Source organism: Erythrolamprus reginae, chromosome 1, assembly GCF_031021105.1.
Source record: "Erythrolamprus reginae isolate rEryReg1 chromosome 1, rEryReg1.hap1, whole genome shotgun sequence".
Taxonomy (NCBI): domain Eukaryota; kingdom Metazoa; phylum Chordata; class Lepidosauria; order Squamata; family Dipsadidae; genus Erythrolamprus; species Erythrolamprus reginae.
Window position 1 is genome coordinate 9,536,109 of NC_091950.1, and position 27,571 is coordinate 9,563,679.

Sequence of the window (27,571 nt, forward strand, 5' to 3'; positions counted from 1 at the left end):
ACACTTTCTAGAGTGTTTATATCCGAAATGCGGTGTGGTTTCCAGACAGATGAGCTGTATTCAAGGATTTCTCTGGTGAAAGTTTTGTATGCTCTGGTTAGTAGTGTGAGATTAGTGTGATGCAGTCTTGAGGTCACATCTCTTTGTACTGCACTGAATAAACTGTCACCTCAACTGCTATTGCAAATTAATAATATTTCTAATGTTTCTGTGCTTTCTTACTATGCTAGATGCATCAGGAATCCTGACACGCCATGGGGAAATAGGCCACATTTATACCAACACCTTGTCCCTAACAAACACATGCACGCATAATGGAACAAAGTATGCTGGGTCAGTTCTGAGTAGCATTGCCCCAAAGCATTTATTGATTAACTTTCCCGCCTTTTTCCCCCAGAAGATTCCAAAGCAGCAGTTCACTTTTAGCTCTGCATGTCAAGCAATCCTTATTTTGAAAGAAGAAATTACATTCCCTTCTCTGGATCAGAAATAGGATACATGGTGTAGTTGGCGATGGCGCATTGATTTGACCCTTTGGCAAGGCGCATGTAACCTTTCTCTCCCCAAAGGGTGGACAAGCTGTGAAGATAAGAACACAGAACATTTATCTAGAGTTCCAGACAGTCAATTAATAGAACAGGGGGCTAGACTAGAAGACCTCCAAGCTTCCTTCTAGGTCATTCATTCTATCCATTCATTCTATTTCTACAATTCTGCAGCACAGTGAATCATTCATAATTGTAGCTGAGGGTTTTCAATCTCCAAAAGCCTGGTGCAAAGGGAGGCTTTTTGCCATGTGTTAACAGGGAGGCAGCCATCTTTAAAAGAGGAGCTGTATGGCAACAACAGACCAGCTTCCTGATCTGTGGCTTCACATAGGCTATGCAACCTGACTTTAAGATGGAAACTAAATGTTATGTGTTGAATATATTTAGTTGTGTTAAGCCCTGCTAAAGTGAAACTAACCTTTAGATGACCCTGTCAACGCCAACTGTTTTGGAAAGAAACTTAGAGCATTCATATTTTGAAAGGCTTTTTCAAGTACATTATGATAGTTTAATGCCCTGTTGACTCAGAATTACAGGGATTTGACTGACAGCTGAAGGGGGTTGTAACATGGAAGAGGGAATGGATTATTTTCCATATTTCTCCAGAAGACAGGACCAGAAAGGAACTATTGGGCCAATATTTTGGGCCAACTATTTACATTGTATTATTATTGTTGCTAGCCGTGCTGAGTCTATGGAGAGGGGCAGCATACAAATCTGATTAATAAAATAAAATTACAATGAAGACGCTATAAGCTAAACTGCAGAAAGACTTTCCAGGTAATTCAGATAAATGTTTGGCCCCAATGAGCATTCATTTGCAATTTCCCACAGCACAGCACAATCTCTTCATGTGGAATATTAACAGAAGATAGGCAGAAGAACTCCTGAGAACATTGTGGGTTTCTTGCTCATCTTTACTCGAAGATAGGAAAGAAGAATTCAAATATCCAAATCCTCCAGGTGGGAAAAAACTTTCTACTCTATTTTCAAGTGATGCTACCTGGAGGTCAGCTTCCTTACCTAAATCCTCCATATGAATTGGATGAGAACACTCACTAAGTCCCATGTACCCTATTTTTCAGAGTATAAAATGCATCAGAGTATAAGACACCTCTTAGTTTTGGGGGAGAAAATGCCTACCAGGTATTCATCTGGCGAGCGTCTTTAGTTTGGTCATCTTCAGCACATTATTTTATCCCCTGGTTAGCACTGACAAAATCTTATTCGGAGAGAGTAGCAATGAAAGCAAGCCTGCAAGGACTTAGAGCTTGAAAAACCCTTTGGAGGGAGTAGCAATGAAAAAGCGTGCAAGCCACTAAGAGTCGGAAAGATCATTAGCACCTCATTAAGACTGGGGGGAAAAACCTTTGAAAAAGCTACATTCAGAGTATAAGACCCACCCAAATTTTTGGCCTCTTAAGGGGAGGGGGAAGGTATGTCTTGTACTTCACAAAAGACAGTATTTCAGTAGCATTGTCTTCCAACCCATCTGAAGGACATTCTTGGGAGAAGCAAAATTATAACTTGGTAAGCCACTCAGAGTTACCCTGTAGTAAGATGGGTGGCCATTAAATGTAATAAATAAAGTAAAATATTTTTTTTCTGTGGGGAAATCCCATAGGAAAAAGAAGTACTGGTAAGCTACTGTATACAGTAACTTCCCATTTCTTAAACTTCTGCAAACTGATGTCTGTTTACTCACCTGTTCTTTATAATCCAATAGCCACCATCCTTGCTGGTTTCCTTATAACCCACAATCAGCACAGCATGATTTATTTGTCTTTCTTCACCATAGCATTCTGTATATATACCTGAATAGAGAGAACAAGAAATGACTTGGGGAATAACCCATCCTTGCTGGCTGCCATTAAAGGTGCCCCACCCTATCAGCTGCAGCAGAGGCCTTTTTAATGATTGCATCTCTTACTGGAGAAATATGTTTTCACCTGGGTCCCTGAGATGTTGAAGCACTGGACAAAACCGAATAAAGAAGGTAACTGACAGTCTGTTATAACAAATAGTAGCTAGAACAGAGATATTTCACTCAGGGAAGGGTTAAGGAGGGGAAAAAAGTAGGAAGGAAGGAGAAGATAGATGGTGGAGAGGGGAGAGAAGGAAATGGGGGAAGGAGAGAAAGCAACTTAAAACTAAGGATACATTTCCTGACTGTCGGAACGGTTGATCAGTCGAACAGCTTGCCTCCAGAAGTTGTGAATGCCCCAACACTGGAAGATTTTAAGCAGATGTTGGATGAGCATCTGTCTGAAGTAGTGTAGCCTAAGCAGGGGGTTGGACTAGAAGACCGCCAAGGTCCCTTCCAACTCTTATTATTATTGTTATTGCTGTTATTGTTATGGGTCCAGGAGATTGCCAATGCTTCCTTGAGGGAGGGGTCCTTTCCAGCTCCCCGCAAGGAGGCACTTGCGTGCCCCCTCCTCAAGAAATCTTCCCTGGACCCAGCTCTTTTAAACAACTATCGTCCTGCCCCCAACCTTCCCTTTATAGGGAAGGTTGTTGCGAAGGTGGTGTCGCTCCAGTTCCAACGGTCCTTGGATGATTATCTGGGCTCTCAGCAGTCACGATTCAGGCCTGAAACTGCTCTGGGCCCAATTCAAAGTGCTGGTTATGACCTACAAAAAGCCCTACACGGCTTAGGACCAGATTATCTCCGGGGACCCTCTTCTGCCTAATGTATCTCAGCAGCCAGTTAGGTCCCCCAGAGTCGGCCTTCTCCAGGTCCCGTCGGCCAGACAATGGTAACTGGCAGGGCCTAGGGGAAGAGCCTTCTCTGTGGCGGCCCCGGCCCTCTGGAACAAACTCCATCCGGAGATATGTACTGCCCCCTCCCTCCTGGTCTTTCATAAAGCTTTGGGGGCTGTGAGTAATGAGATTATCTCTGGCTGACACGAGATATGATTGAATTGGATGAACGTTTTAAAACGTTTTAGTAAATTTTCATATTTTTATAGTTATTAGATTTCTTATATATTGTTATATTTAATGTTGTATGCTGCCCTGAGTCGCCTCGAGAAGGGTGGCATAGAAATCCAATAAATAAATAAATAATAATAATAATAATAATTATTATTATTATTATTGTTATTATTGTTGCTGTTGCTGTTGTTCTTGTTCTTGTTGTTGTTAAAGTACAAGAAAGTAGACAGCAGAGAAGGTGAAGCTGGTTGAGTGAAGAGATAATGAAAGTTCAGACTGGCAGATAGTAATATTGAAGCCAAAGTAATTAATATTTATTGAGAAAAATTATGTTCTGTGTATGGTAATGTAAACATTTGTGATGTGTGGAGAAAAAATAAAACTTTTTTTTTTTTAAGCGTCAACTGTGCGAGCCCTCAGGAACGTTACCTGACTTGTAGAGCCAGAACTTTTTACCCCGAGCATCTATTCCAACAGAAATTGGACCAATTTTGGCCACAGCTTCCTGAAGTGCTTTTTCATCCCCCGCCGTGGTCCAGTTGAATGAGTTACATCTGGTAATAGATTCCTCAGGTTTATAGCGGCAACACAATTTCTGCAGAAGGAAACAGTGATCATCCTAAGAAAATGTTGCGGTTGATGCGCTTCAATTGTAATTATCTCTACTCATGACTCAAACCGTTTCCCTCTTTATTGCTGGAGGCATTATCAGCTAGAGGCATAGAGCAAAAGAGTTCATCTTGAAGCATGCAGAAGGAAAGGGCTGGGATATACACAGATTTCATCATTTATTACCTGTCTATCATAAGGATAGCTTTCCTCTGAATTGATCCCGCCTTCGTTAATCACAGTATCAAAAGCTATGTGCATCCATCCACTATCACATGTTCCCTGAGAACAGTCGAGAAGATTTTGTTCGCTCAGCGAGACCAGCTTCCCCGTCTTCTTGAAATGCATGCCTTCCAGAGCACCAGTGGCGCTGAAGGCCCAGGAAGCAGCACACTCACCCTGGGTTAAAAAACAAACAAATGCTGAAGTGATTCACTGAGCATGTGAAAACTCGGGACATAGAATAACAGATTTGAAAGGGAACACAGAAAATAGAATAGAATAGAGAATAGAATTTTTTATTGGCCAAGTGTGATTGGACACACAATGAATTTGTCATTGATGCATATGCTCTCTCTGTACATAAAAGATAAATTTCTCAAGAATCATGAGATACAACACTTAATGATTGTTATAGGGTACCAATAAGCAATAAGGAAACAATATAAATAGTAAGGATACAAGCAACACGTTACGGTCATACAGTCAAAAGTGCGAGGAAATGGATGATGGGAATGATGAGAAGACTAATAGTCATGGTAAATGACTATTTCTATGATAATGGTGACAAAATTATTTATTTAGCATAGTGATGGTGTTCAGGAAAAAACTGTTCTTGTGTCTAGCTTTCTTGGTGTGCAGTGCTCTGGAGGTCCTTTAGTCCAGCCCTTTGCTTGAGCTGGAGATCCTGTATCCATGAGAGCAAACCAGCTCAGGTCCACCGGCACCTGCGCACTTGCCTCATGCCAGCCAGCTGATTTTTGGGTTTCTGTAGTCCATGTGTGGGGGCAGAAATAATATTTTCTCACGTTGCTTTTGATCTTTCCCCCAACTAACCTCAGATTGTGTCCCCTTGTTCTTGTGTTCACTTTCCTATTAAAAACACTTCCCTCCTGAACCTTATTTAACCCTTTAACATATTTAAATGTTTTGATCATGTCCCCCCTTTCCCTTCTGTCCTCCAGACTATACAGATTGAGTTCATAAAGTCTTTCCTGATAGGTTTTATGCTTAAGACTTTCCACCATTCTTGTAGCCCATCTTTGGATCCGTTCAATTTTGTCAATATCTTTTTGTAGGTGAGGTCTCCCAAACTGAACACAGTATTCCACAGTATTATGGGTTATAAGTGCAGGGAAGCCTACTTAACCCGAAACGCTAACCCCCCACAGCCTGAATTTGCTCCCAGAAGGTTGCGTGGAGGCCTTCTTGGCACAAAACAGGGCATGTGGAGCTGTGTTGCCCCATGTGGCCTGTGTTTGTTCCCAAGAGGCTTCAGGAGGGTCATATGTACATGCAAGGAGTTGCACGAGGGGTCACTTGCACAATCGCAAGAGGTGGGGCGCACTGGTGGGTAAATGCACATTGAATTATGGGTGTGGGTGTGCAAACAGAATGGTTAGCCATCACTGTCCTATATCATTGTGGAGAAAATGGCTATCCAATCTCTTTAAAACTTCCAGTGATAAAACAGACACAACTTCTCAAGGTAGCCACTCCACTGATTAAATGTCCTCAATTGGATCTAGATGAACTCTAGATGAACTGATACTGTAACATCCTATGCCAGCTTCTGTGAAGAGGAAGCTACAGAAAAGGTGATAGAATACTGTGCAATCAGGCCAGAAATATATTAACAAGGGAGATCAGAGCAGCAAAAAGCAATTACTCTGAAAGCTAAAGAATCAATTCTCAACAAATGAACCAGCAAACGTGAAAATTCTCAAGAACTTCACCAGTTACAGCAACCTATCTCCACAACCTCCATCCCAGACACACCAACAACAGCCAAATCTACAAATGAACCCATCCCATTGAGTTTACAACCCGTAGTGATCACAGAAAAGGAAGTTCTATCATATCTCAAGACGTAAAATGGACACCTAACATCAAAACCATCATCAAAAAGCACAACAAATAATGTTTTTTCTGCGCCAACTCAGGAAGCTCAAACTGCCCAAGGAGCTGCTGATCCAGTTCTACAGAGGAATCATTGAGTCTTTCATCTGCACCTCTATAACTGTCTAGTTTCGTTCTGCCACCCAACAAGACTGTTACAGATTTCAAAGGATAATCAGAACTGCAGAAAAAACAATGGCTGCCAATCTGCCTTCCATTGAGGACTTATATACAGCACGAGTCAAAAAAGGGCGGTGAAAATATTGACTGACTCCTCACAACCTGAACATAAATTGTTTCAACTCCTACCCTCAAAACATCGCTACAGAGTACTGCACACCAAGACAACTAGACACAAGAACAGTTTATTCCCCGAACACCATCACTCCACTAAATAAATAATTCCCTCCCTCAACATTGTCAAACTTTTTACTAAGTCTGCACTTCTATTTCTACTAGTTTTGCTCATCATTCCTATCACCCCCCCCCACTTAGCACTGTATGACTGTAAATAGTTGTTTGTATCCTAAGATTTTTATTAATATTACTTGTTTCTTCATTGCTTATTTGACCCCAATGACAATCATTAAGTGTTGTACCTCGTGATTTTTGACAAATGTCTCTTTTTCTTTTATGTACACTGAGAGCATATGCACCAAGACAAATTCCTTGTGTGTCCAATGACACTTGGCCAATAAAGAATTCTATTCTATTCTATTCTATTTATATTCCTTTAAAAAATTACTTGCTCTCAATATTGGTAGTAAGCAGCTGGGCAAGAATGAGTTCTGACAGGATTAAAGTTTTGGGACAGAGTTAAGAGAGAAAAGAATTTAGCTTTAATCTGCAAGTCGACATGAATCCGATTAGTGGACACATCGTAACACTGTTTTCCTTGATAAGATATCTACATAAAACCCAGAACCATCCACCACAACCCACCTGATCCTTGACTTCGGTGACAGCACCTTTTTTTCTCCAATCCACACTCTTAGGAATATCTGGATCGTCTGAGGATTTGAACGTGATCCCTTTGGCTTTAGTTGTGTTATCAAGGGGAGGAAGCAGGGAACGCAGCCTCTGGTCAAGCTCTTCCTTGGTCTGAGGAGGAGAAGAATAATCTTAACAGATCTCCATTTCGACTTCTCATCTTTCACCTTAACAAGTTTTCTCCCACGATCAAATGCAAAGAATGTGTGTTATGAACAAACCAAACCCGATTATCATAGAGGAGTTTGTGTATAATTAAGTCTACCGAAGTGTTGGCAACTTTTAAGATGTCTAGACTTCAACTCCCAGAATTCCGCAGCCTCCATGAATCAGCTCAAATGCCTGACAAATGCTAAGGTTCCCAGTCTGGGTAACAAACTGGGAGAGATGGTAAAGATGAATTCACAGAAAGGGCTAAATGCATCTAGCGTTTAAAAGTATTCATAAGTGTTGGAATATTAAAATTCCCTTGCAATTGGCCTTTGGTTGGGCCTGCTTGGTGTGCTCTGCGCATTCTGAAACCACAGTATAGCAATAGCACATGGACATATACCACTTCATAGTGCTTTTACAGCCCTCCTCTAAGCAAGACAATCTCTTGCCCCCCAACAACCTGGGTCCTCATTTTACCCACCTTGGAAAGATGGAAGGTTGAGTCAACCTTGAGCTGGTAAGATTTGAACTGCCAAACTGCAGCTAGCAGCCAGCTGAAGTAGTCTGCAATACTGCACTCTAACCACTTTACCACCTCAGCTCTATTTGCAAATGCCAGTTGGCAGAATCGGAATCGTGGTCATCAATATAACATTGGTGACTGAATTCAAGTTCTGCAGCCCACTACAATTATAAAAGCCACAGAGTGGAAAGAATTCGTGACCACTTCGGCCATAGCAGCTCACTGGGTCCCTTTGGGCTGAGAAAGAGCAAGCACCCCATTATACGTCTTGAGGTTTTTGATACGGAAAGTTGGTATAATAGATTTGGCTTTGGGACTTTCTAGGAAAAGGGACATCTATGTCTTATAAATAAGTGAAAACTAGAGTCATTTGCTGAGCTGGGTGGCTAAATAAGTCAGATACAGGTAGGTAGATGGATGGATGGAGGAACAGAGAGATGAATGATCCAGGCTTACCAAATCGCCAAAGTGGTTCATGCCAAGCCAGTAGGTGTATTTCCCCAGATCGGCCTCCTTGTTATGGTCTTGGACCATCTGCAAATTCTCCTCCCATATGGCTCTTCGAAAGGATTCCTCCTCCTCCTGGGAAGTCAAGACCGGGAAGATCTGTTAATTGCATCTGCCTAAACAAGTGGCACCTACAAGGTCTAGAACTAGTATCTTTCTCTACCCGGGACATTATCCCATGCAAAGCATGTCTGAAGACAGATAGCAGAAAGTAAGTTTAAAAACATTGCTATTCTATGTTGAAACCAATAATAATAATGACGATGATGATGATGATGATAATAATAATAATAATAATAATAATAATAATAATTTATTAGATTTGTTTGCCGCCCCTCTACAAAAACTCGGGGCGGCTCACAACAATAATAAACAATGTAGAAATCCAATATTTAAAAACACAACTTAAAAACCCTTATAATAAAATAATCACACAACCCAATCAGACCATACATAAACCAAAGTCGTTAGGGGAGATGTAAATTTCCCCATGCCTGGAGGCAAAGGTGAGTTTTCAGCAACTTGCAAAAGGCGAGGAGGGTGGGGACAGTTCTGATCTCCGGGGGGGGGGGGGGGAGTTGGTTCCAAAGGGCCAGGGCCGCTGCAGAGAAGGCTCTTCCCCTGGGACCCGCCAGATGACATTGCTTAGTCAACAGGACCCGGAGAAGGCCAACTCTGTGGGACCCAAGGTACAGAACTAGAACACTTGAAGTGAAAGAAGAAATTTTGTTCCTATGGGACAGAACCTGCCAAAGACTGAGAACATCAGTAATAGCAGCCAATTCAACCCCCATTGTATTCAACCAAAATATGGCAATTTCATTTGAGTCCTACTGGAGCACACTCACCTGAGGGTATTCTTTACCATGAGTGGCCTTCCAGTCTCTCCATGTCCCCTCCAGGGTTGGATCCAAAGCTGTGGACAAGGTTCTCAGGCAGATCAACCAGATCAGGGCTGCCACCGAGATGGACAGCATTGTCTTTCTCTAGTCTAGGAGAAGAGAGAAGAGAACAGCTTAGAGAGTAGAGTCCATGTGGCTACGTGCTAAAAGTTAAGACTGACAATACCTGGTTGACCAAACCCTCCAAACCCTGGTTTGCACTGCCCCACCCACCCAAAATTAAAACTATTCAATTGCTGTTAAGAAATGCATAGAATCTCTTGAAAGTTTGAGGTAAGCGTAACTAGCTGGAACCTCACCTCAAACAATTCTTTTACAGAAAGCAAAGAGGCAGTTGTTAAACGAAACTGCAGCAGCCCCTTTTATAAGCAAATATATAATTGTCCCCTCCCACTGCCTTTAACTGACATTTACAAGGAAATTTGCATATCTCTAGATATATTGGGAAGGCAGTGTTTTTTTTCATTCCAGTAAGATAATCATTTAAATACCGCATTTTTTTGGAGTAGAAGATGCACCTTAGTTTTAAAGATGGAAAATGGGGCAAATCTACCTATCAGGTATTCATCTGGCTAGCATCCTTAGTCTGGTCAGCTTCAGCACATCGTTTTATCCCCTGGTTAGGCCTGGAAAAAATTTCTTTTGGAGAGAATAGCAATGAAAACAAACATAGAAAGACTTAGGACTGGGAAAAAACTTCACAGTAGCAATGAAAAAAAATACTTCCCTGCAAGCTGGGAAGATCTTAGCACCTCATTAGGGCTGGGGAAACTTTTTTCCAAAAAGGTACATAAGGAGTGTAAGACCATCTAAATTTTCAATATAATGGAACTCAAAAAAGTGCAAAAAGGAGCAACAAGAATGATCAAGGAAATGGAGCCCCTCCCTTATGAAACCAGGTGGCAACGCCTTGGTCTCTTCAGCCTTGAAAGACGGCATTTAAGGGATGACTTGATCAAAGTGTATAAAATCATGCATGGGATAGAAAAGGCGGATGGAGAAAAATTCTTTTATCACACAATACTGTACTAGGACGAGGGGCCCCTCCCTAAAACTCAAAGGTATATATTTGGTGGGATACAAAGAAAAAGAGATAATTTTATTGTTATTTTACTTTAAATATATCAGCATTTAGTAGTTATATTGTAGTAGATGATGATTATTCACAATATAAATATGAACTCCTTTTTTCTTCTACCCTTATTCTTTCGTCTTCCTTCCTTTTTTTCTTTTATTTTAGCTCAATTTAAGTTAGAATTTTAAAATTTTTACATATGTTGCTAAATATTTTAGATGTGTTCTTATTTACCACTTTATAAGTGTTGCATGTTATGTATGTCATGTTTGTCTATGAAATTTAATAAAAATATTTTTTTTTAAAAGAAAGAAAGTGAGGACAAATAAAGGGCAATATTTCTTCACCCAGAGGGTCCTTGGTTCATGGAATTCACTTCCAGAAGAGATTGTGACAGCTGTCAGCCTGGATATTTCAAGGCAGGATTAGATAGATTCATGGATGCCAAGTGTATCAGTGGCTATTGAAACGGATGTCCAAGTGCCGCCTCTGTTGGTTGAGGCAGGCAGGGTTCCCTTGGGTCCCATTTGTTGGGGGTCGAGGGAAAGGGAGGCTTTTGCCTTCTTTTTCTGCTCAAGATCCCCACGTACAATTGATGGGCCCCTGTTTGACACACAATGCTGGACTCGATGGGCTTTGGCCTGATTCAACATGGCTCTTCTTAGGTTCTTATGTTCAACCTCTTTTTTTTTGGGGGGGGGAGGTGTCTTATACAGTAGTCCCTCACCTATCGCTGGTGTTACGTTCCAGACCTGGCCGCGATAGGTGAAATCCGCGATGGGGAATTTATCGACTGATAGTACTTATTTAAGTATTTATATTGTAATTGTTTGGTAAGTTTTCATTGTTTTAAGTGTTTATAAACCCTTCCCACACAGTATTTATTTTAGATACAGTATTTAAATACAGTATTTACAATTTTAGATTTTTTTTTTGTTGAAAAACCTGCCGATCGAGTTCGGTGGGCTGTTTAAATCTGCCGATCGACTTCAGAAACCCGCGATGAAGTGAAGCCGCAGTAGGTGAAGCGCGGTATAGCGAGGGACTACTGTACTCCAAAAAATATGGTCTCTGTTAGAAATTTTATATTGGTGGAAGGTAATTCTATAAAGCAAAATAGCCACTGTTTAACTGCTGATCTGGAAACCTCATCGACTTTCTGTGGTTGCAACCGTTTCAATGACCTATGAAGATAAATCTCATGGTTGATTTCTATCGAGCTCTTCTGTCTATCATGCATGTGCTCCATCCACCCTGCTCCTTCCCTCAAGCAGGAGATTGAAAGACAACTGCAGTTGTTACTAATTGTGGGAGAATATGTCAATTGAGGGTCCGTCTTTAAACCTAACCCTAACCTTGAGTACTGTTTATTAATTCTCACACTAAACTGGGTATATATTTCCAGACATGGCTTCTACCTGCCATTTCATCAGGTCTAATATAGGTAGCCCTCAATTTAAGATGACAATTGAGCCCAACATTTATATTGCCAAATGACATATTTGTTAAGTGAGTTTTGCCCTGTTTTATGACTTTTCTGCCCACATTTCTTAAGTGAATCACTGCAGCTGTTAAATTGGCCACACGTTTTTTCAATGAATCTGGTTTCCCCATTGACCTGGCTTGTCAGAAGCCAGCTGGGGTGATGACAAATAGCAATCACAAAACCCTGAGATGCTGCAACGGTCTTCACATGAGCTTATTGCCAAGTTCTCAAATTCTGATCACTTGACTGTGAGAATGTTGCTATGGCCACAAGTATCAGAACTGATTTAAGTCCCTTTTTTCAGTGGGTGTTATAACTTCGAACTGTCATTAAGCCAGTGGTTTTATGTCGTGGACTGCCTGAGGATGAGGAGGATGAGAGGGCCATGCCCAGTGAAGGGCCGCTTCTCTTCGGCACTACCAGTGTGCCCTCTTAGGCTGTTGCGGGATCACGTGAGAGAGATTTGGCTTCTGAGCATGTGCAGCAAGTGAAATCTCATTTGAGGACATGCACGTGAGGGAGATTTTGGTGATCTTCACCGATATTTTTATTTCCGCACATGCACGGAATTAAAAAATCAGTGAAAATCACTGAAATCTGCCTTGCGCGAGCGTCCTCATGCGAGATTTTGCTTGCTGTGCATGCTCAGAAGCCCCTAATCATCTTTGCTGCTCTTCTCTGCAGTCTCTCTAGAGTCTCAACACCCTTTTTGCACCGTGGCAACAAAAACTGAATGCAATATTCCAAGTGTGGCCTTACCAAGGCCTTATAAATTTGCTTCTCTCCTTGTTTAATTTCCACCCATTGCTTCTTGTTCTACCCTCAGGTGGTTTGGAGAATAGGTTGACTCCTTCTTCTTTGTGGCAACCCCTGAGATATTGGAAGACTGCTATCATGTCTCCCCTGGTCCTTCTTTTCGTTAAACTAGCCATGCCCAGTTCCTGCCACCGTTCTTCATATGTTTTAGCCTCCATTTCCCTAATCATCTTGGTTGCTCTTCTCTGCACTTTTTCTAGAGTCTCAACATCCTTTTTGCATGATGGCGACTGAAACTGAATGCCGTATTCCAAGTGTGGTCTTACCAAGGCCTTATAAAGTGGTATTAACACTTCATGTGATCTTGATTCTACCCCTCTGTTAATTCAGCCTAGAACTGTGTTGGCTTTTTTGGCAGCTGCTGCACACGGCTGGCTCATATTTAGATGGTTGTCCACTAGGACTCCAAGATAACTCTCACAGTTACTACTGATGAGCAATGTACCACATATAATGTACCTGTTCATTTTCTTTTTCTTGCCTAAATGTATAATTGTGTGGTGCTTGCTGCTTTCTGAGCTAGGCTGCTTTCTTGCAGATGTTTCCCTTTGTGCTGATGATGTTACTTAGTTTGGTCATGAAACGTCTGCAAAAAAGCATAACAAGCTCAGAAAGCAGCAAAGATCTGTCTTTCCCCTATCCTTCCTCCTCCTCCCCCTCCCCCTCCTCCCCTAAAACCCACTCTGGTCTATCCCTGATTATGTTACTTAGTTTGCTAATGAAATGTCTGCAAAAAACCATAACAAGCTTAGACAACAAGGCTGAAGAGACCAAGGCGTTGCAACCTGGTATCATAAGGGAGGGGCTCCATTTCCTTGATCATTCTTGTTGCCCTTTTTTGCACCATTTCCAGTTCCATTCTATCTTTCTTGAGGTGCAGTGACCAGAACTGTACACAGGACTCCAAGTGTGGTCTCACCATCGATTTGTACAGAGGCAATACAATACTTCTCCTCCTCCTCCTCTCCCCAAACCCCACTCTGGTCTAGTCCTGATGATGTTAACTAGTTGGATAACAAAATATTCTGCAAAGAAACAACTAAACTCAAAGAGTACCAAGGACTTTCCCTCCCTCTTGAGAACACACACATCTCCTGGCGTTTGCATAATTTCATTTCATTTAATTTATTCCATTTCTATGCCGCCCAATCCCATAGGACTCGGGATGGCTTTCAATAGGAGCATTCCAATAAGGATGGGTGGAAATTGTCATAGGCTTTTATATCCTTACAAACATAAAAACATAAAATCATGCATGGGATAGAAAAGGTGGATAGAGAAAAAATATTTTCTCTTTCACACAATACTAGGACGAGGGGGCCTCCCTAAAGCTCATAGGTAAGAAAGGGAGGACAAATCAAGGGAAATATTTCTTCACCCAGAGGGTCCTTGGTTTATGGGATTCCCTTCCAGAAGAGGTCGTGACAGCTGGATAGCTTCAAGGCAGGATTAGACAGATTCATGGATGACAAGTGTATCATAAGTGGTTATTGAAATGGATGTCCATGTGCCACCTCTATGTTGGTTGAGGCAGGCAGGATTCCTTTGGGTACCATTTGTTGGGGGTCAGGGGAAAGGGATAGTTTTGCCTTCTCTTTCTACTCAAGATCCCCGTTGACAATGTTTCACCAACACTCCACAGTCTGCATTGGTTGCCAATCAGTTTCCGGTCACAATTCAAAGTGTTGGTTATGACCTCTAAAGCCCTTCATGGCATTGGACCAGAATATTTCCGGGACCACCTTCTGCCGCACGAATCCCAGTGACCAGTTAGGTCCCACAGAGTAGGCCTTCTCCGATCCCGTTGACTAAACAATGTTGTCTGGCAGGACCCAGGGGAAGAGCCCTCTCTGTGGCAGCCCCAACCCTCTGGAACCAGCTCCCCCCAGAGATTAGGATTGCCCCCACCCTCCTTGCCTTTCGTAAACTTCTTAAAACCCACCTCTGCCGTCAGGCATGAGGGAATTGAGACATCTTCCCCAGGCCTATATAATTTGTGTATGGTATGTTGTGTGTATGTTTTTTAATTATGGTTTTTTTAGTTTTTAAATATTAGATTTGTGTTTTACATTGTGTTCTACTATTGCTGTGAGCCGCCCCGAGTGTACGGAGAGGGGCGGCATACAAATTTAATGAATAAATAAAATAAATAAATGTTGGAGCTGAGCTAGGGCAACGGCTCGCGTGCCAGCAGATATGGCTCTGCATGCCACCTGTATCATAGGTTCACCATCACTGCTCTAAGACGTCCGTTTTAATGCTTCTAAGATTCTTCTCCTTCTCCTCCCTCGTTCTTTCTGCTTCTCTCTCTTTTTTAAAAAAAGAAAAAAAGTTCCAATAGCATCCAGAGAGATGGCAGTGCAACCTTCGAAGGTAAAAACTTACTTTTTGAAGGGCTGCCTTCCATTTTCCTGCATCTTTGTCTAGATCAGCGGTTCTCAACCTGTGGGTTGTGACCCCTTTGGGGGTCGAATGACCCTTTTACACGAGTCGCCTAAGACCATTGGAAAACACATTTTTCCAATGGTCTTAGGAACTGAGACACCACTCCACTATCCATCTCCAGGCGGGTTCAACCAAATACAAATAGATTACTGCAAAAAAATAAATCTGTACCATGCAAACATGGGAACAAGCCGACTTTCTGGCATTGCGCACGCATTGCCATCTTGTTTTTAGCTTTATTTTTTTTGCATTTTTAAAAAAAATCTGCACTGTGCATGCATACGGTATTCTCTTGCAAATGGAGGAATGGAAGGATCTTCTGGTAAAGTATCTCTGGACATTTTCTATTTTGTATATTCTCCATTTATTCTTGGTTCCCTTAACAGGAAGAGGCCTCCCGGAGAGCCACATGGGAGAATAATCTGCAAATGGTTGAGCAGCACAACCGCGAGGCCAATGAAGGGAAACACACCTACTGGATGAAGATGAACCACTTTAGTGATTGGATAAGGAAATTTGGGAGTACAGTAACCCCTCGCTCCGTCACGGTTCATCTTTCGCGGATTCGTTCGGGTTTTCAAAGGGGGCTTCAATCCATTAAATCCATAAATTTTTTAAAATCCATTAAAACTTCATAAAATTCTTCTACAGTATTACTGTACTCTTTTAAAGAAACTGGTAGGATATCACACGTAGTTCCAGCTGAGAGACATTATAGAAGGACTGTTTAACACAAAGGGTAGGTTTTAAAAGTCCAAATATTTATTTATTTATTTATTGTTAGAGTTGAAAGGGACCATGAAGGCCATCAAGTTCAACCCTCTCCCCAAGCAGGAACCCTATAGTACACCAGTCAAGTGGCAGTTCAATCTTCTCTTAAAAATGTCCAGAGTGTTGGCGTTCACAACGTCCGCTGCTAGATTGTTCCATTGGTTGATCGCTCTGACCGTCAGGAATTTCCTCCTTATCTCCATGTTGAATCTCTCCTTGGTCAGCTTCCAGGCTGGCTCTGTTTAAAAGTGCTATTGCTAACATGTTGTAAGCTGTCCTGAGTCTAAGGAGAAGGGTGGCATAAAAATTGAATAAATAAATAAATAAATAAATAAATAAATAAATAAATAAAACAAATAAATAAAGAAATGCATTGATTGCTATTTAGAAGCAGATTCCCCACTGCTTCCCCACCCTCCATGGGTAAATGCTTGAGTTGGCAGATTAAGTACCAGCATAAAGATTGTACATCCTTAACAAGAGTAACAGAGTTGGAAGGGTCTTTGGAGGTCTAGTCCAAACCCCTGCTCAGGCAGGAAATCCTATGCCATTTCAGACAAATGATTGTCCAAACTCTTCTTAAAAACTTCCAGTGTTGGAGCACCCACAACTTCTGGGAGCAAGCTGTTCCGCTGGTTAATTGTTCTAACTGTCAGGAAATTTTTCCTTAATTCCAAGTTTGTTTCTCTCCTTGTTTAGTTTCCATCCATTGCTTCTTGTCCTGCCTTCAGCTGCTTTGGAGAATGTTGTGTTTGGGCCTGGGCCAGCCGTTGCTCCCACAGATCGGAGAGACGCGGCACAAAGTGAATGCGAAAGCCTGGCTGACAGCCAGGAAGATGTGGCAGACAGCCAGGAAGACGTGGCAGACAGCCAGGAGGAAGAGGCCACTGATACGCAGGATTCAGCAGACAGCCCAGGGGATTTGGCTTGCAGTCCCTCAGACAGTCGTTCGTCCCTGGGTTCTTCTGCAGATCAATATATTGATCTGTGTAGCCGAAGAGCTATGCAAAGAAGGGATCGCTTTAAGGAGTATTACAAGTCATCTTAGGAGCACCTGGGCTGGGTGTGGTTCTTTTTTTTAAAAAAATATAATTTATTTATTTATAAATACAGAAAAAGAAAAAAAGGGAGAAGGGGGGGAAGGAAAGGATAAACAGAAGGAAAAAAGGGAGGTAGGGAGAGGGGATACAAAACCAAGAAATTTGGAAAAATAGTATCATTATATATCATAGTACGTAAATTCCTTAGTATCATTATAATGTTTCTTAAACAATGTAAATAAACAATATCCTTATTATTACCAACTATATCTTAAATTGTAGTAGTAAATCATACATCATGTTTCCAATAAAATATCAATTTCTAGTACATGTATATATCTATATTTATTGGATAGTAATAGACAATGTTCCTTCTATTTTTTTTCGGTGTGGGCGGAAAAGTATAGTGTCTGAGCGACAGTCCTTTTGGGACTGGGCGGCATAGAAGTATAAATAAATAAATAAGAAAAAGATTCCCTTCTTTTTTTATTAAAATAAATTAATAATAAAACAAAACCAAAATCTATTACTATTATTACTATCTTCTCTTTTTCCATCCCTGTCTCCTCCCCCCTTTGTGTGTGTGTGTGTGTGTGAACTCTTGAACCATTTATTTATTTGGTTTGATTTGTATGCTGCCCCTCTCCGTAGACTCGGGACGGCTCACAACAATAACAAGAACAATGTAAGAACGAATATAATAATTTAAAAAACACTAAAAACCCAATTTCCAATTAGAGGTGAGCTATTGGAAATGGTTCAAGAGTTCACACACGCAGACACACACACAAACGGCTGGGGTTTTTTCTCTCTATTATTATTTGGGTGCTTTTTACCATATGCTTGAAATCAAGAGTCATTTCTCTCTCTTTCTCTCTCCCCCTCTTGCTCTCTCTCTCTTGTTTTCTTTCTCTCTGTTGCTTTCTTTCTCACTCTTTCTTTCTATTTCTCTTGCTTGCTTTCTCTTCTCTCTCTTGCTAACTCTCTCTCCCCCTTTCTTTCTCTCTCTCTCTTTCTCACTTACTTTCTCTCTCCCTCTGTCAGCGAGGGAGCTGCGAGAGCGCTTTCTCTGAGCGCTTCGGGAACGCCTGCCCTGCCTCTACTGCAGCCCCCTTGCTGGAAGTCCGGGACAAAAGCAGTCCCAGCGAAGGGGCTGCAAGAGGGGCGGGGCGGGCATTCCCGAAGCCCGCGCAGAAAGCCCTCTCTCGCAGCCCCCTGGCTGGCACTGCTTTGGTCCCGCAGCCGCCACCACCGCAGGAGAAGTCGCACCCCAAGGCAGGAGGCGGCGGAGGAGGAGAGGGGCCGGATCGGGGGGGCAGGGCCAACAGGTGGCACAGAGAGCCATATCTGCTGGCACGCGAGCCATTGCCCTAGTTCAGCTCCAATGTGCATGTGTTTGCCGGCCAGCTGATTTTTGGCTCGCACAGAGGCTCTGGGAGGGCGTTTTTGGCTTTCAGAGAGCCTCCAGGGGGATGGGAGAGGGCGTTTTTACCCTCCCCTGACACCAGGGAAGCCTTTGGAGCCTGGGGAGAAGCTGTTTTCGCCCTGCCCAGGCACTGAATTATGGGTGTGGGCACTCCCACATGCACGATAGCACGCGCACACACTATCACTGCATCTATCGCCATCACTGCACTATAATACCAAACCGATACTCATATTGAGAAGACTTTTATGAAACACATATTTTCCTGAATAGTGTGGGTATTTACACAAACCCAGGAAAATATATTACATTAAGGTTCTGTACATACCTATTCATACGCTAATCACATTTTGCCTTTTGAATCTGGATAAATTCTATAATTTATCAAGATGTTGCAGATTGTGCAGGTAAAAACCTTGCTTTGAATTATTTTTCTGCTTTTCCTCCACCTGAATTTCACTTGCGCACAACTGTATTGTAATTTTAATGGAAAAATATTTCTATGGTCAGGAGTCAACACCAACTGTATGATAGATATCTAATCACTTTACAGTAGTTTCATCTGTGGTATTTTTGTGCCACAAGTTGTTTTTCATAAATGGGAATGTGGTTTTTTTGCTTTGAATTTTGAAATTGTGTATTTGTGTGGTTTATCCCCACAGTTGTTTTCTTTTGCAGTCATGTTATCTTGGTTGCAGGAAGAATTAGAAAGATAATTTTCAAACTACCAGAGATCCACTTACTTGTTATTTTCATTTATGAATAAATAAAATGGCTTTATCAAGACAAATTACTGTACATTGGAGATTTTCACTAGGTTTTTTTCCCTCATAAAAGCAATCCTGAGATAACTGGACTGAAAGAAACTCCTCAAAGGCCATTCATTCACTGGGCTCTTCAGTCAGCAGTGACTGTGACACTAAATCCATCTGAAAGCCAACATTGTAAGAACTTTCTTTTTCTCTATTACTGCTTTCCATAGACAAGGCAGGACTCTCCAACAAGCAAGAATTAGAAGCAGAGTTTGAACAGTCTTATCTTTTACTGAAAGTTGGAAAGTTCTTCTCAAATAAAAAGAAGTTGATAAAGAGTTGATGGCATGTCATCAATTTAGAAAAATTATTAGTTAAGAAGCATTCAGTCATTAGATTTAGTTTTATACCTTTCCTGAATAGGCGAGGCTAATTCATACTTATATTTTCAGTCTTGTAATCAATCAGTTTTATTGTGAACATATGTATCAATAGTTACAAATATGAGATACTGGTACCCAATTCCAAAACTGACATTTGGACAAAAGCTAGAACTTAAGAGCTGTGGTGCTGCAATGGTTATAATGCAGTATTGCAGGCTAATTCTGCCCACTGCCAGCAGTTCGACACAGAGGGGCTCAAGATTGACTAAGCCTTCTATCCTTCCAAAGTTGGCAAAAGAAGGATCCAGAATGTTGTGGGCAAGAGACTGACACTGTAAATCAGTTAGAGAGGGCTGTAAAGTGCTATGAGGCAGTATCTAAATGTAAATGCTATTGCTTGCTGAACAAAAACTACAGTGATACCTCGTCTTACAAACGCCTCATCATACAAACTTTTCGAGATACAAACCCGGGGTTTAAGATATTTTTGCCTCTTCTTACAAACTATTTTCACCTTACAAACCCACTGCCACCACTGGGATACCCCGCCTCTGGACTTCCGTTGCCAGCGAAGCACTCGTTTTTGTGCTGCTGGGATTCACCTGAGGCTCCCCTCCATGGGAAACCCCACCTCCGGACTTCCGTGTTTTTGTGATGCGGCAGGGGAATCCCAGCAGCTCAAAAGTAGGTGCTTCGCTGGCAACAGAAGTCCAGAGGTGGTGTTTCCCAGTGAGGGGAGCCTCAGCAAAATCGCAGCATCACAAAAACACGGAAGTCTGGAGGTGGGGTTTCGAGGACTTCCGTGTTTTTGTGATGCTGCAATTTCACTGATGCTCCCTTTGCTGGGAAACCCCACCTCCAGACCTCCGTTGCCAGCGAAGCGCTCGTTTTTGCGATGCTGGGATTCCCCTACTGGGATTTCCCTGCAGCATCGCAAAAACACGGAAGTCCAGAGGTGGGGTTTCCCATGGAGGGGAGCCTCAAGGGAATTCCAGCAGCGCAAAAGCGGGCGCTTAGGCTGGAAAAAGGGGTGAATTTTGGGCTTGCACGCATTAATCACTTTTCCATTAATTCCTATGGGAAACATTGTTTCATCTTACAAACTTTTCACCTTAAGAACCTCATCCCTGAACCAATTAAGTTTGTAAGACAAGATATTACTGTATTTAGATTTCTGTAGCAGCAACTCAACAAATTAAAAAGAAATGCTGAACCTATTTTGTATTATGCCAAGAAAACAGCACGGAGGTCTCCGCTAGTCAACAGGAATCAAGTTCAGTCTCAAGACTGATTTATAAGGTTCAGCCCAATTCAATTATTTTCATTTCTTTGAAATGTTTGTTCTTTAGTATTTCTTTACTTGCTGTATTGAACTTCCCATCTAGGCAGTTTTCTGTTTTCAATTAATTTATTTTGTTGTTAAGGTCTTGATATTGCTACGGTAATAATATTCTCAATTTTCCTCTATACCACAATATGTGGTTTATTTGGAAAGTAGTGTTTACTTGGCCAGTATTCCAACATCTGAAAAATACAGTTGTGGTTATAATTTGATGACTACCTGCATTTACTTTTGCTTGTGGTACTTTGGGTTTAGTGCCTTTCCCTGTACTACTTCCTGAGCTTTTACTATTGTTTCTGTTTGTTTTTATCGTCATATAATTTATTCAAACAAACAAACAACAGTGGAATTGGGAAAGACCAGAAAGACCATCAACCTTATGATGTCATTGGGGTGAGATTCACCAGCCTAAAGTCAAGAAGAAACTTTTAAGAGATAAAGATGATCTCAAACTCAAGATCTTCCTCCTTCTAGCCTTTAACCTTAATCTCCACACCATGGCAGCTCATTTAATGGCTTGCCTCTGTGCTACGTTACAGAGCTAGTTCTTTTTCATCTTAAAATAAGGATTTGAAAAGAATACAATGTGTATCTAAGAGCAAAGGGCACTTCAACAAACTAGTATGTAACCCGCAAAACACCTTCTCTAATACAGAATGCTTTTTTCCTCTGAACTATGGAAGAAGACCATTTCATATCAAAGGGCACGTGATGTGTTGCCCTATGTCAGCTCCAGCATGCATACGTACACTGGTCACCTGATTTTTGACCTTGAGGAGTGCCATTTTTCACACTCTGGAAGCTTCAAAGAAGCCTCCTAACACTTATGTTGGGCCCTTCCCTAGTAGCCCCCCAGTGAGTTTGGAATGCAATTCAAACACACACGTCACAGAGAAAAAGAAAGTAAGTTTATCCAAACAGTATTTCTTTGAGCACACACTCTAAAAAGAGCCAAATGTCTCTCACCCGGAAAGAGTCTTTGAATACGGTACAAAGCAAAGCAAAACAAAACCAGCAGATAAGGCAGCTGTGAAAAGTTCACAGCCACCCACTTCAATAAGTCCACAAGAGTTATTTAACTGTGAAGTGTCCAAAAGTCAGAAGTCCTGGAATAATTCAAACAGTAGCAACGGTCTTTCTCCAAAGGATAAACGCCCACATGCACACTACCAAACGCCTGTAATTTATCCCCAAACACATTAGCCTAATTGCCTCAGAAATAGGTGTTCTCCCTTATCTTCGGCAACACCTGCGTAGCTGGTCCCTTCTTACCATGAGTCTGCGTACACAGGCATCCACAAGTGGATCCTCCTCTGACTCTGACGTCTCACTAATTGGAGCACTGACTGATGGACTGGCTGCACCCATCTCTCCGTCTGATTCCTCTCCCCCACTGTATGTCCTTGGCTGTGAATCAACTTCACTATCAGAGTCTGCTGGCAATAAAACAAGTCTCTGTGATCCCGAGGATTCTCCAAAAGCCTCATCCAAATTCCCCGTTGCAGGAGCTGGCCCAGAGCCAACCACTACAAACCGGAAGTTCATTTTTCTGAACTTCTGGTTGACTATTTTTTCACCATCCCCAGGCTCCAGGAATCTGAAGGCTTAAGGCTTGTGTGCATGCATGGGGGCAGTAGGGTGGTGTGGTGTGACATGCATGGGTGGGGGGCAGTGAAGGCCTTGTGCACATGTACAGGGGGAGGGTATGGGCAAACATGCAGGCACGTTAGATGGCCTTTTGGCACACGAGCCAAAAAAGGTTCACCATCACTGTTATAGACATTCTCCCTTCTCTTGGTTTTTTCTATGGTGCTTTAAGGCAATCTGAAAAGCATTGTACCATATCTGGACCTCAATTGTAAAAGGAAAGCACCCAGATTGGGTAGATTGAGAATAAAATTTGTACTGTGCAGAAGAGCAAAAACAAGAATGGGCAGTTGAGGAAGAGAAGTAATTATCAACTCCATCAGCAACTAATGGTAAGGGAGGAGCTAACTGAAAACAACCCAGCAACTTCACTCAGAAGTTCCAGCCAACTTCATTCCTTTTCTACCCCAGCAGAGACGGTCAGACTGCCAAGCCAATGCCTGGCATCAATATGGACAGTAGTTGAAAAAGCAACAAATGTTGAGTTTTAGTCCTGTCTTCAGCTGGATGACTTTGGGCCAATCACCAGGAGACACAGAGTTCCAGTTTATTTATTTAGTTCCATTTGTATGGCGTCCAAATTCCTAAGGACTCTGGGCAGCTCACAACAACAACACAACAGTTCCACAACAACAACACAACAGTTCCACAACAACAACAACACAACAGTTCAATCGTAAGCATATATTGGGGCCAATCCCAAAGGTGCTTTTAATCAAGAGGCAACTGGACTTTCTAGTTCTTCTTTAAAGACGTTTCACTTTTCATCAAATTAGGACTGAAGAAGCTTCTTGGATGAGAAACGAAACGTCTTCAAAGAAAAAAGTCCAGTTGCCGCTTGGGAAAAAAAAAAGCATCTTTGTGACATGCATTGAAAATGTTACCTAGTTGGATAATGTCTGCAAGAAAACAACTAAACTCAGAATACCAAAGTCTTCACAACACCCCTGTATTTCTCTATACAATTTTGAAAGAGTAGCAAAGAGATGGAAAGCTCAAGAAGATAATAATAATAATAATAATAATAATAATAATAATAATAATAATAATAATAATTTATTGGATTTGTATGCCGCCCCTCTCCACAGACTCGGGGCGGCTAACAACAATAAATACAACATGTACAATCAATAATAAAAAACAACTAAAAACCCCTATTATAAAACCAAACATACACACAAACATACCATGCATAACTTGTAATGGCCTAGGGGGAAGAGCTATCTCAACTCCCCCATGCCTGGCGATGCATTTTAAGCAGTCCCACGGTGTTTTGGAGTGCCAAGAAAGCCAACACAGTTCTAGGCTTCATTCTATTTTTGAAGAATAGGTCCACCAATTCTCCAAAGCATCTGAAAACAGCACAAGAAGCAACTGATGGAAACTAAGTAATCAAGGATAAGCAACCTAGAACTAAGGATGAATTTCCTGACACTCAATGGAACAACTTGCCTCCAGAAGCTGTGGCTGCTCCCTCACTGGAGGTCTTTAAGAGATTAGATAACCATTTGTCTGAAATGGTTTTCGGTTTCCTACTTGAGCAGGGGGATAGACTGGAAGACTTCCAAGGTCCAACTCTGTTATTTTGTTTAATTTAACAAACATTAAAGGGATTCCAGTGAGTTTCTAATGTCACTTTTCACATTGCTGTTGGTCAGGCAGATAGATAGGAAGTGGCATTTTCCAAAAAGATTAGATTTCTCAGAGCAGATCAGAACATTTTGAGGTTTGCAGAAAGCCGGAAATAATAATAGCAACCAAGTGTCAGCTGTATATCACTTAATTGATATTGAAAGGACAGGGTTGCACAATTTTGTATCGAGTATAATTTTTGTTAATTTTCTCCACCAAAAATAAAACAATATATAGTTATAAACAAAACAAAAATGCTTAAAATCAAACATGTATAAACTTTTCTTATTGCTCACTCAATGGAGGCTCTTATCTCTCCTTGTCTAAAAATGTGTATTTATGAAAGCATTTTTTCTGCCATTTTTATCTTGGCCATTTTCCCAAAGCCGAAACTTGTGTGTTTTAATGCAGTGTTTCACAAATTTTAAGACAGCTGGACTTCAACTCCCAGAATTCCCCAACTAGACATCTTGGCTGGGGAATTCTGGGAGCTGAAGTCCAGCTGTCTTAGAATAGAATAACAGTTGGAGGGACCTTGGAGGTCTTCTAGTTCAAGTCCTTGCTCAGGCAGGAAACCCTATCTCATTTCAGACAAACGGTTATCCAATCTCTTCTTTAAAACTTCCAGTGTTAGAGCACCACAACTCCTGGAGGCAGGTAGTTCCGCTGATTAATTGTTCTAACTGTCACAAAATTGTCAAGGTTGAGAAACATTGGCTTAACAGGTGGATTTTGCCGCCCAAAGTCCATTAGGAGTTAGGCAGCTTATAAATGTAACAAATTAAATTAAATTTCAGTCAACAACAACAACAACAACAATAATAATACTAATAATAATTACAAGACAGCAAATGAGATCACTATGCTGGACTTTGTATTTTATCACTAGTCAGGTGCCTCCCAAGCACCTAGGACTGCGTGATGTAGCGGTGAATAATAATAATAATAATAATAATAATAATAATAATAATAATAATAATAATAGAAGTCTGATGGCAGAAAAAGACCTCATGGTCCATCTAGTCCAGCGTTTCCCAACCGGTGTGCCGCGGCACACCGGTGTGCCGCGAGACATGGCCAGGTGTGCCGCTAAGCTCCAGCTGGGCGGGGCGCTGCCGGTACTTCCGTCCTGGGGCTCCCGCTCGCAGCTGTCCTCCGCCTCCTGCTCGATGCCGCGGTTTTCGGCGCTCTCCTGCTGGGCGCCAAAGAAGGAAGGCAGGAAGAAGGAGAGCTTTATTCTTCGCGCCTTTTCCCCGCCTTCCTTCTTTGGGACCCAGCAGGAGAGCGCCGAAAACCGCGGCATCGAGCAGGAGCCGGTTGACAGCTGCGAGCGGGAGCCCCAAGACGGAAGTACCGGCAGCGCCCCGCCCAGCTGGAGCTTCTCCTGCGTCGACGGCAAGTTTCCTTTGTGGCCCGGTGGGAGGGCACTGGCGATGGGAGCGGGGGGCGGGGGCGGCCGCAGTGGCCGCAGGCAGTCGTGGGGAGATGGCGGCGGCGAGAGGGAGCGCTCTCTCTCTCTCTCTCAGCTGACTGCAAGCGGGAGCCCTGACGGTGGCGGTTGGACGTGCTGCTAGACGTCGTACATGCTGGCGCTGCGGGCTTGGCATATACGGTGTCCAGCAGCACGTCCAGCTGCCGCCGTCAGGGCTCCCGCTTGCAGTCAGCTGAGAGAGAGAGAGAGAAAGAAAGAGAGACATATAAGAGAGGCAGAGAGAGAGAGAAAGAGAGACATAGCAAGAGAGGCAGAGAAAGAGACAGAGCAAGAAAGAGAGGCAGAGAAAGAGAGACATAGCAAGAGAGGCAGAGAGAGAGAAAAAGAAAGAGAGACATAGCAAGAGAAAAAGAGAGACTTAGCAAGAGAGGCACAGAGAGAGAGAGAAAGAGAAAGAAAGAGAGACATAGCAAGAGAGACAGAGAGAAAGAGAGAAAGAGAAAGAAAGAGACATATAGCAAGACAGTGAAAGAGAAAGAAAGAGACATATAGCAAGACAGTGAAAGAGAGAGAGAGAGCAAGAGAGAGAAAAGGAAGAAAGAGATAGCAAGAGAGACAGAGAGAGAGAGAGAGCAAAGGAGAGAGAAAGACATAGAGGAAGGGAAGGAGGGAGAGAGAAAGAGAGCAAAAAAGAGAGAAAGAAAGAAAGAGGGATGGAGAGAGAGAAAGAAGGGAAGGAAGGAAAAGAGAAAGAGGGAGAAATAGAGCGAAAGGGAGGAAGAGAGAGGGTTTTTTTGTCCAAACTTTTCTTTAGCCCTCCCCCCCGCCCCCCCCCCCTTTCAGTGTTCCCCGGGATTTTGAAAATATGAATAATGTGCCGCGACTCAAAAAAGGTTGGGAAACACTGATCTAGTCTACCCTTATACTATTTTCTGTATTTTATCTTAGGATGGATATATATTTATCCCAGGCATGTTTAAATTAGTTACTGTGGATTTATCTACCACGTCTGCTGGAAGTTTGTTCCAAGCATCTACTACTCTTTCAGTAAAATAATATTTTCTCATGTTGCTTTTGATCTTTCCCCCAACTAACTTCAGATTGTGTCCCCTTGTTCTTGGGTTCAGTTTCCTATTAAAAACACTTCCCTCCTGGACCTTATTTAACCCTTTAACATATTTCAATGTTTCGATCATGTCCCCCCTTTTCCTTCTGTCCTCCAGACTCTACAGATTGAGTTCATTAAATCTTTCCTGATACGTTTTATGCTTAAGACCTTCCACCATTCTTGTAGCCCGTCTTTGGACCCCTTCAATTTTGTCAATATCTTTTTGTAGGTGAGGTCTCCAGAACTGAACACAGTATTCCAGATGTGGTCTCACCAGCGCTCTATATAAGGGGATCACAATCTCCCTCTTCCTGCTTGTTATACCTCTAGCTATATAATAATAATAATAATAATAATAATAACAACAACAACAACAACAATAATAATAATAACAATAATAATAATAATAATAATAATGTAATAACAACAACAACAACAATAACAACAACAACAACAATAATTATTATCATTATTTCTATTATTTCTATGCCGCCCCTCTCCGGCTTACAACACATAAAAACAGTAAATTACAATAGCATTAATCCAATTAGATTAAAAATTAAATCGCTATTTAAAATCCCTAAAATTCCAGTTCCTTAATCAAATAGTCGATTTGAAAAATCTTCCTTTCCTACAACAAGAGTCTCCAAGGTTTCCTGCCAAAACGAGCCGGGCGAATTAACCGCTCTTGCCGTTTACCTGCCCGGTAAACGTTAACTTTCCAACGATGATTGACGTCGCAACCAGCCCATCAGCAGCCGCCCTTGCTGGGCGTTCCGAGCCCGCCCCTCGGCGGCTGGGCGTTGTCGGCTGTAGGTGCGAGGGGAAAAACAGAATTGGCGCGCGCCTGTTGGGTTTCCCGCCAAGCGCGCTTCTCAACGATTCTTCTGAGGAGGAGCGAGTCCGGTCAGATTTGGCCTCCTAGTTCG

At 42.1% G+C, this 27,571-nt stretch overlaps 2 protein-coding genes across 4 annotated transcripts in view; one reads left to right on the plus strand and one right to left on the minus strand.

Moving 5' to 3' along the window:
* LOC139163213 (cathepsin L-like proteinase) overlaps nucleotides 1–1,404 on the plus strand; it is a 74,538-nt gene extending 73,134 nt beyond the window's left edge. For both annotated transcript variants that reach the window (XM_070744191.1, XM_070744208.1), the window contains exon 5: nucleotides 1,383–1,404. The gene's annotated coding sequence lies outside the window, so the exon portion shown is untranslated. The remainder of the gene's footprint in view (nucleotides 1–1,382) is intronic.
* Nucleotides 342–27,360, minus strand: LOC139163169 (cathepsin L2-like). 2 transcript variants are annotated; one of them, XM_070744141.1, is made up of 8 exons: nucleotides 27,342–27,360; nucleotides 9,234–9,376; nucleotides 8,335–8,460; nucleotides 7,155–7,313; nucleotides 4,281–4,493; nucleotides 3,915–4,080; nucleotides 2,254–2,362; nucleotides 342–579 (listed from the first exon to the last, which is right to left on the minus strand). In XM_070744141.1, exons 2-8 carry the CDS (start codon nucleotides 9,360–9,362, stop codon nucleotides 465–467), a joined length of 1,017 nt encoding a protein of 338 aa, XP_070600242.1. In that variant the 5' UTR covers nucleotides 9,363–9,376; nucleotides 27,342–27,360; the 3' UTR covers nucleotides 342–464. The 2 variants fall into 2 exon arrangements, with proteins under 2 accessions (XP_070600242.1, XP_070600237.1); XM_070744136.1 differs by lacking the exon at nucleotides 27,342–27,360 and adding an exon at nucleotides 9,841–10,044.
* Nucleotides 27,361–27,571: the final 211 nt, after the last annotated feature.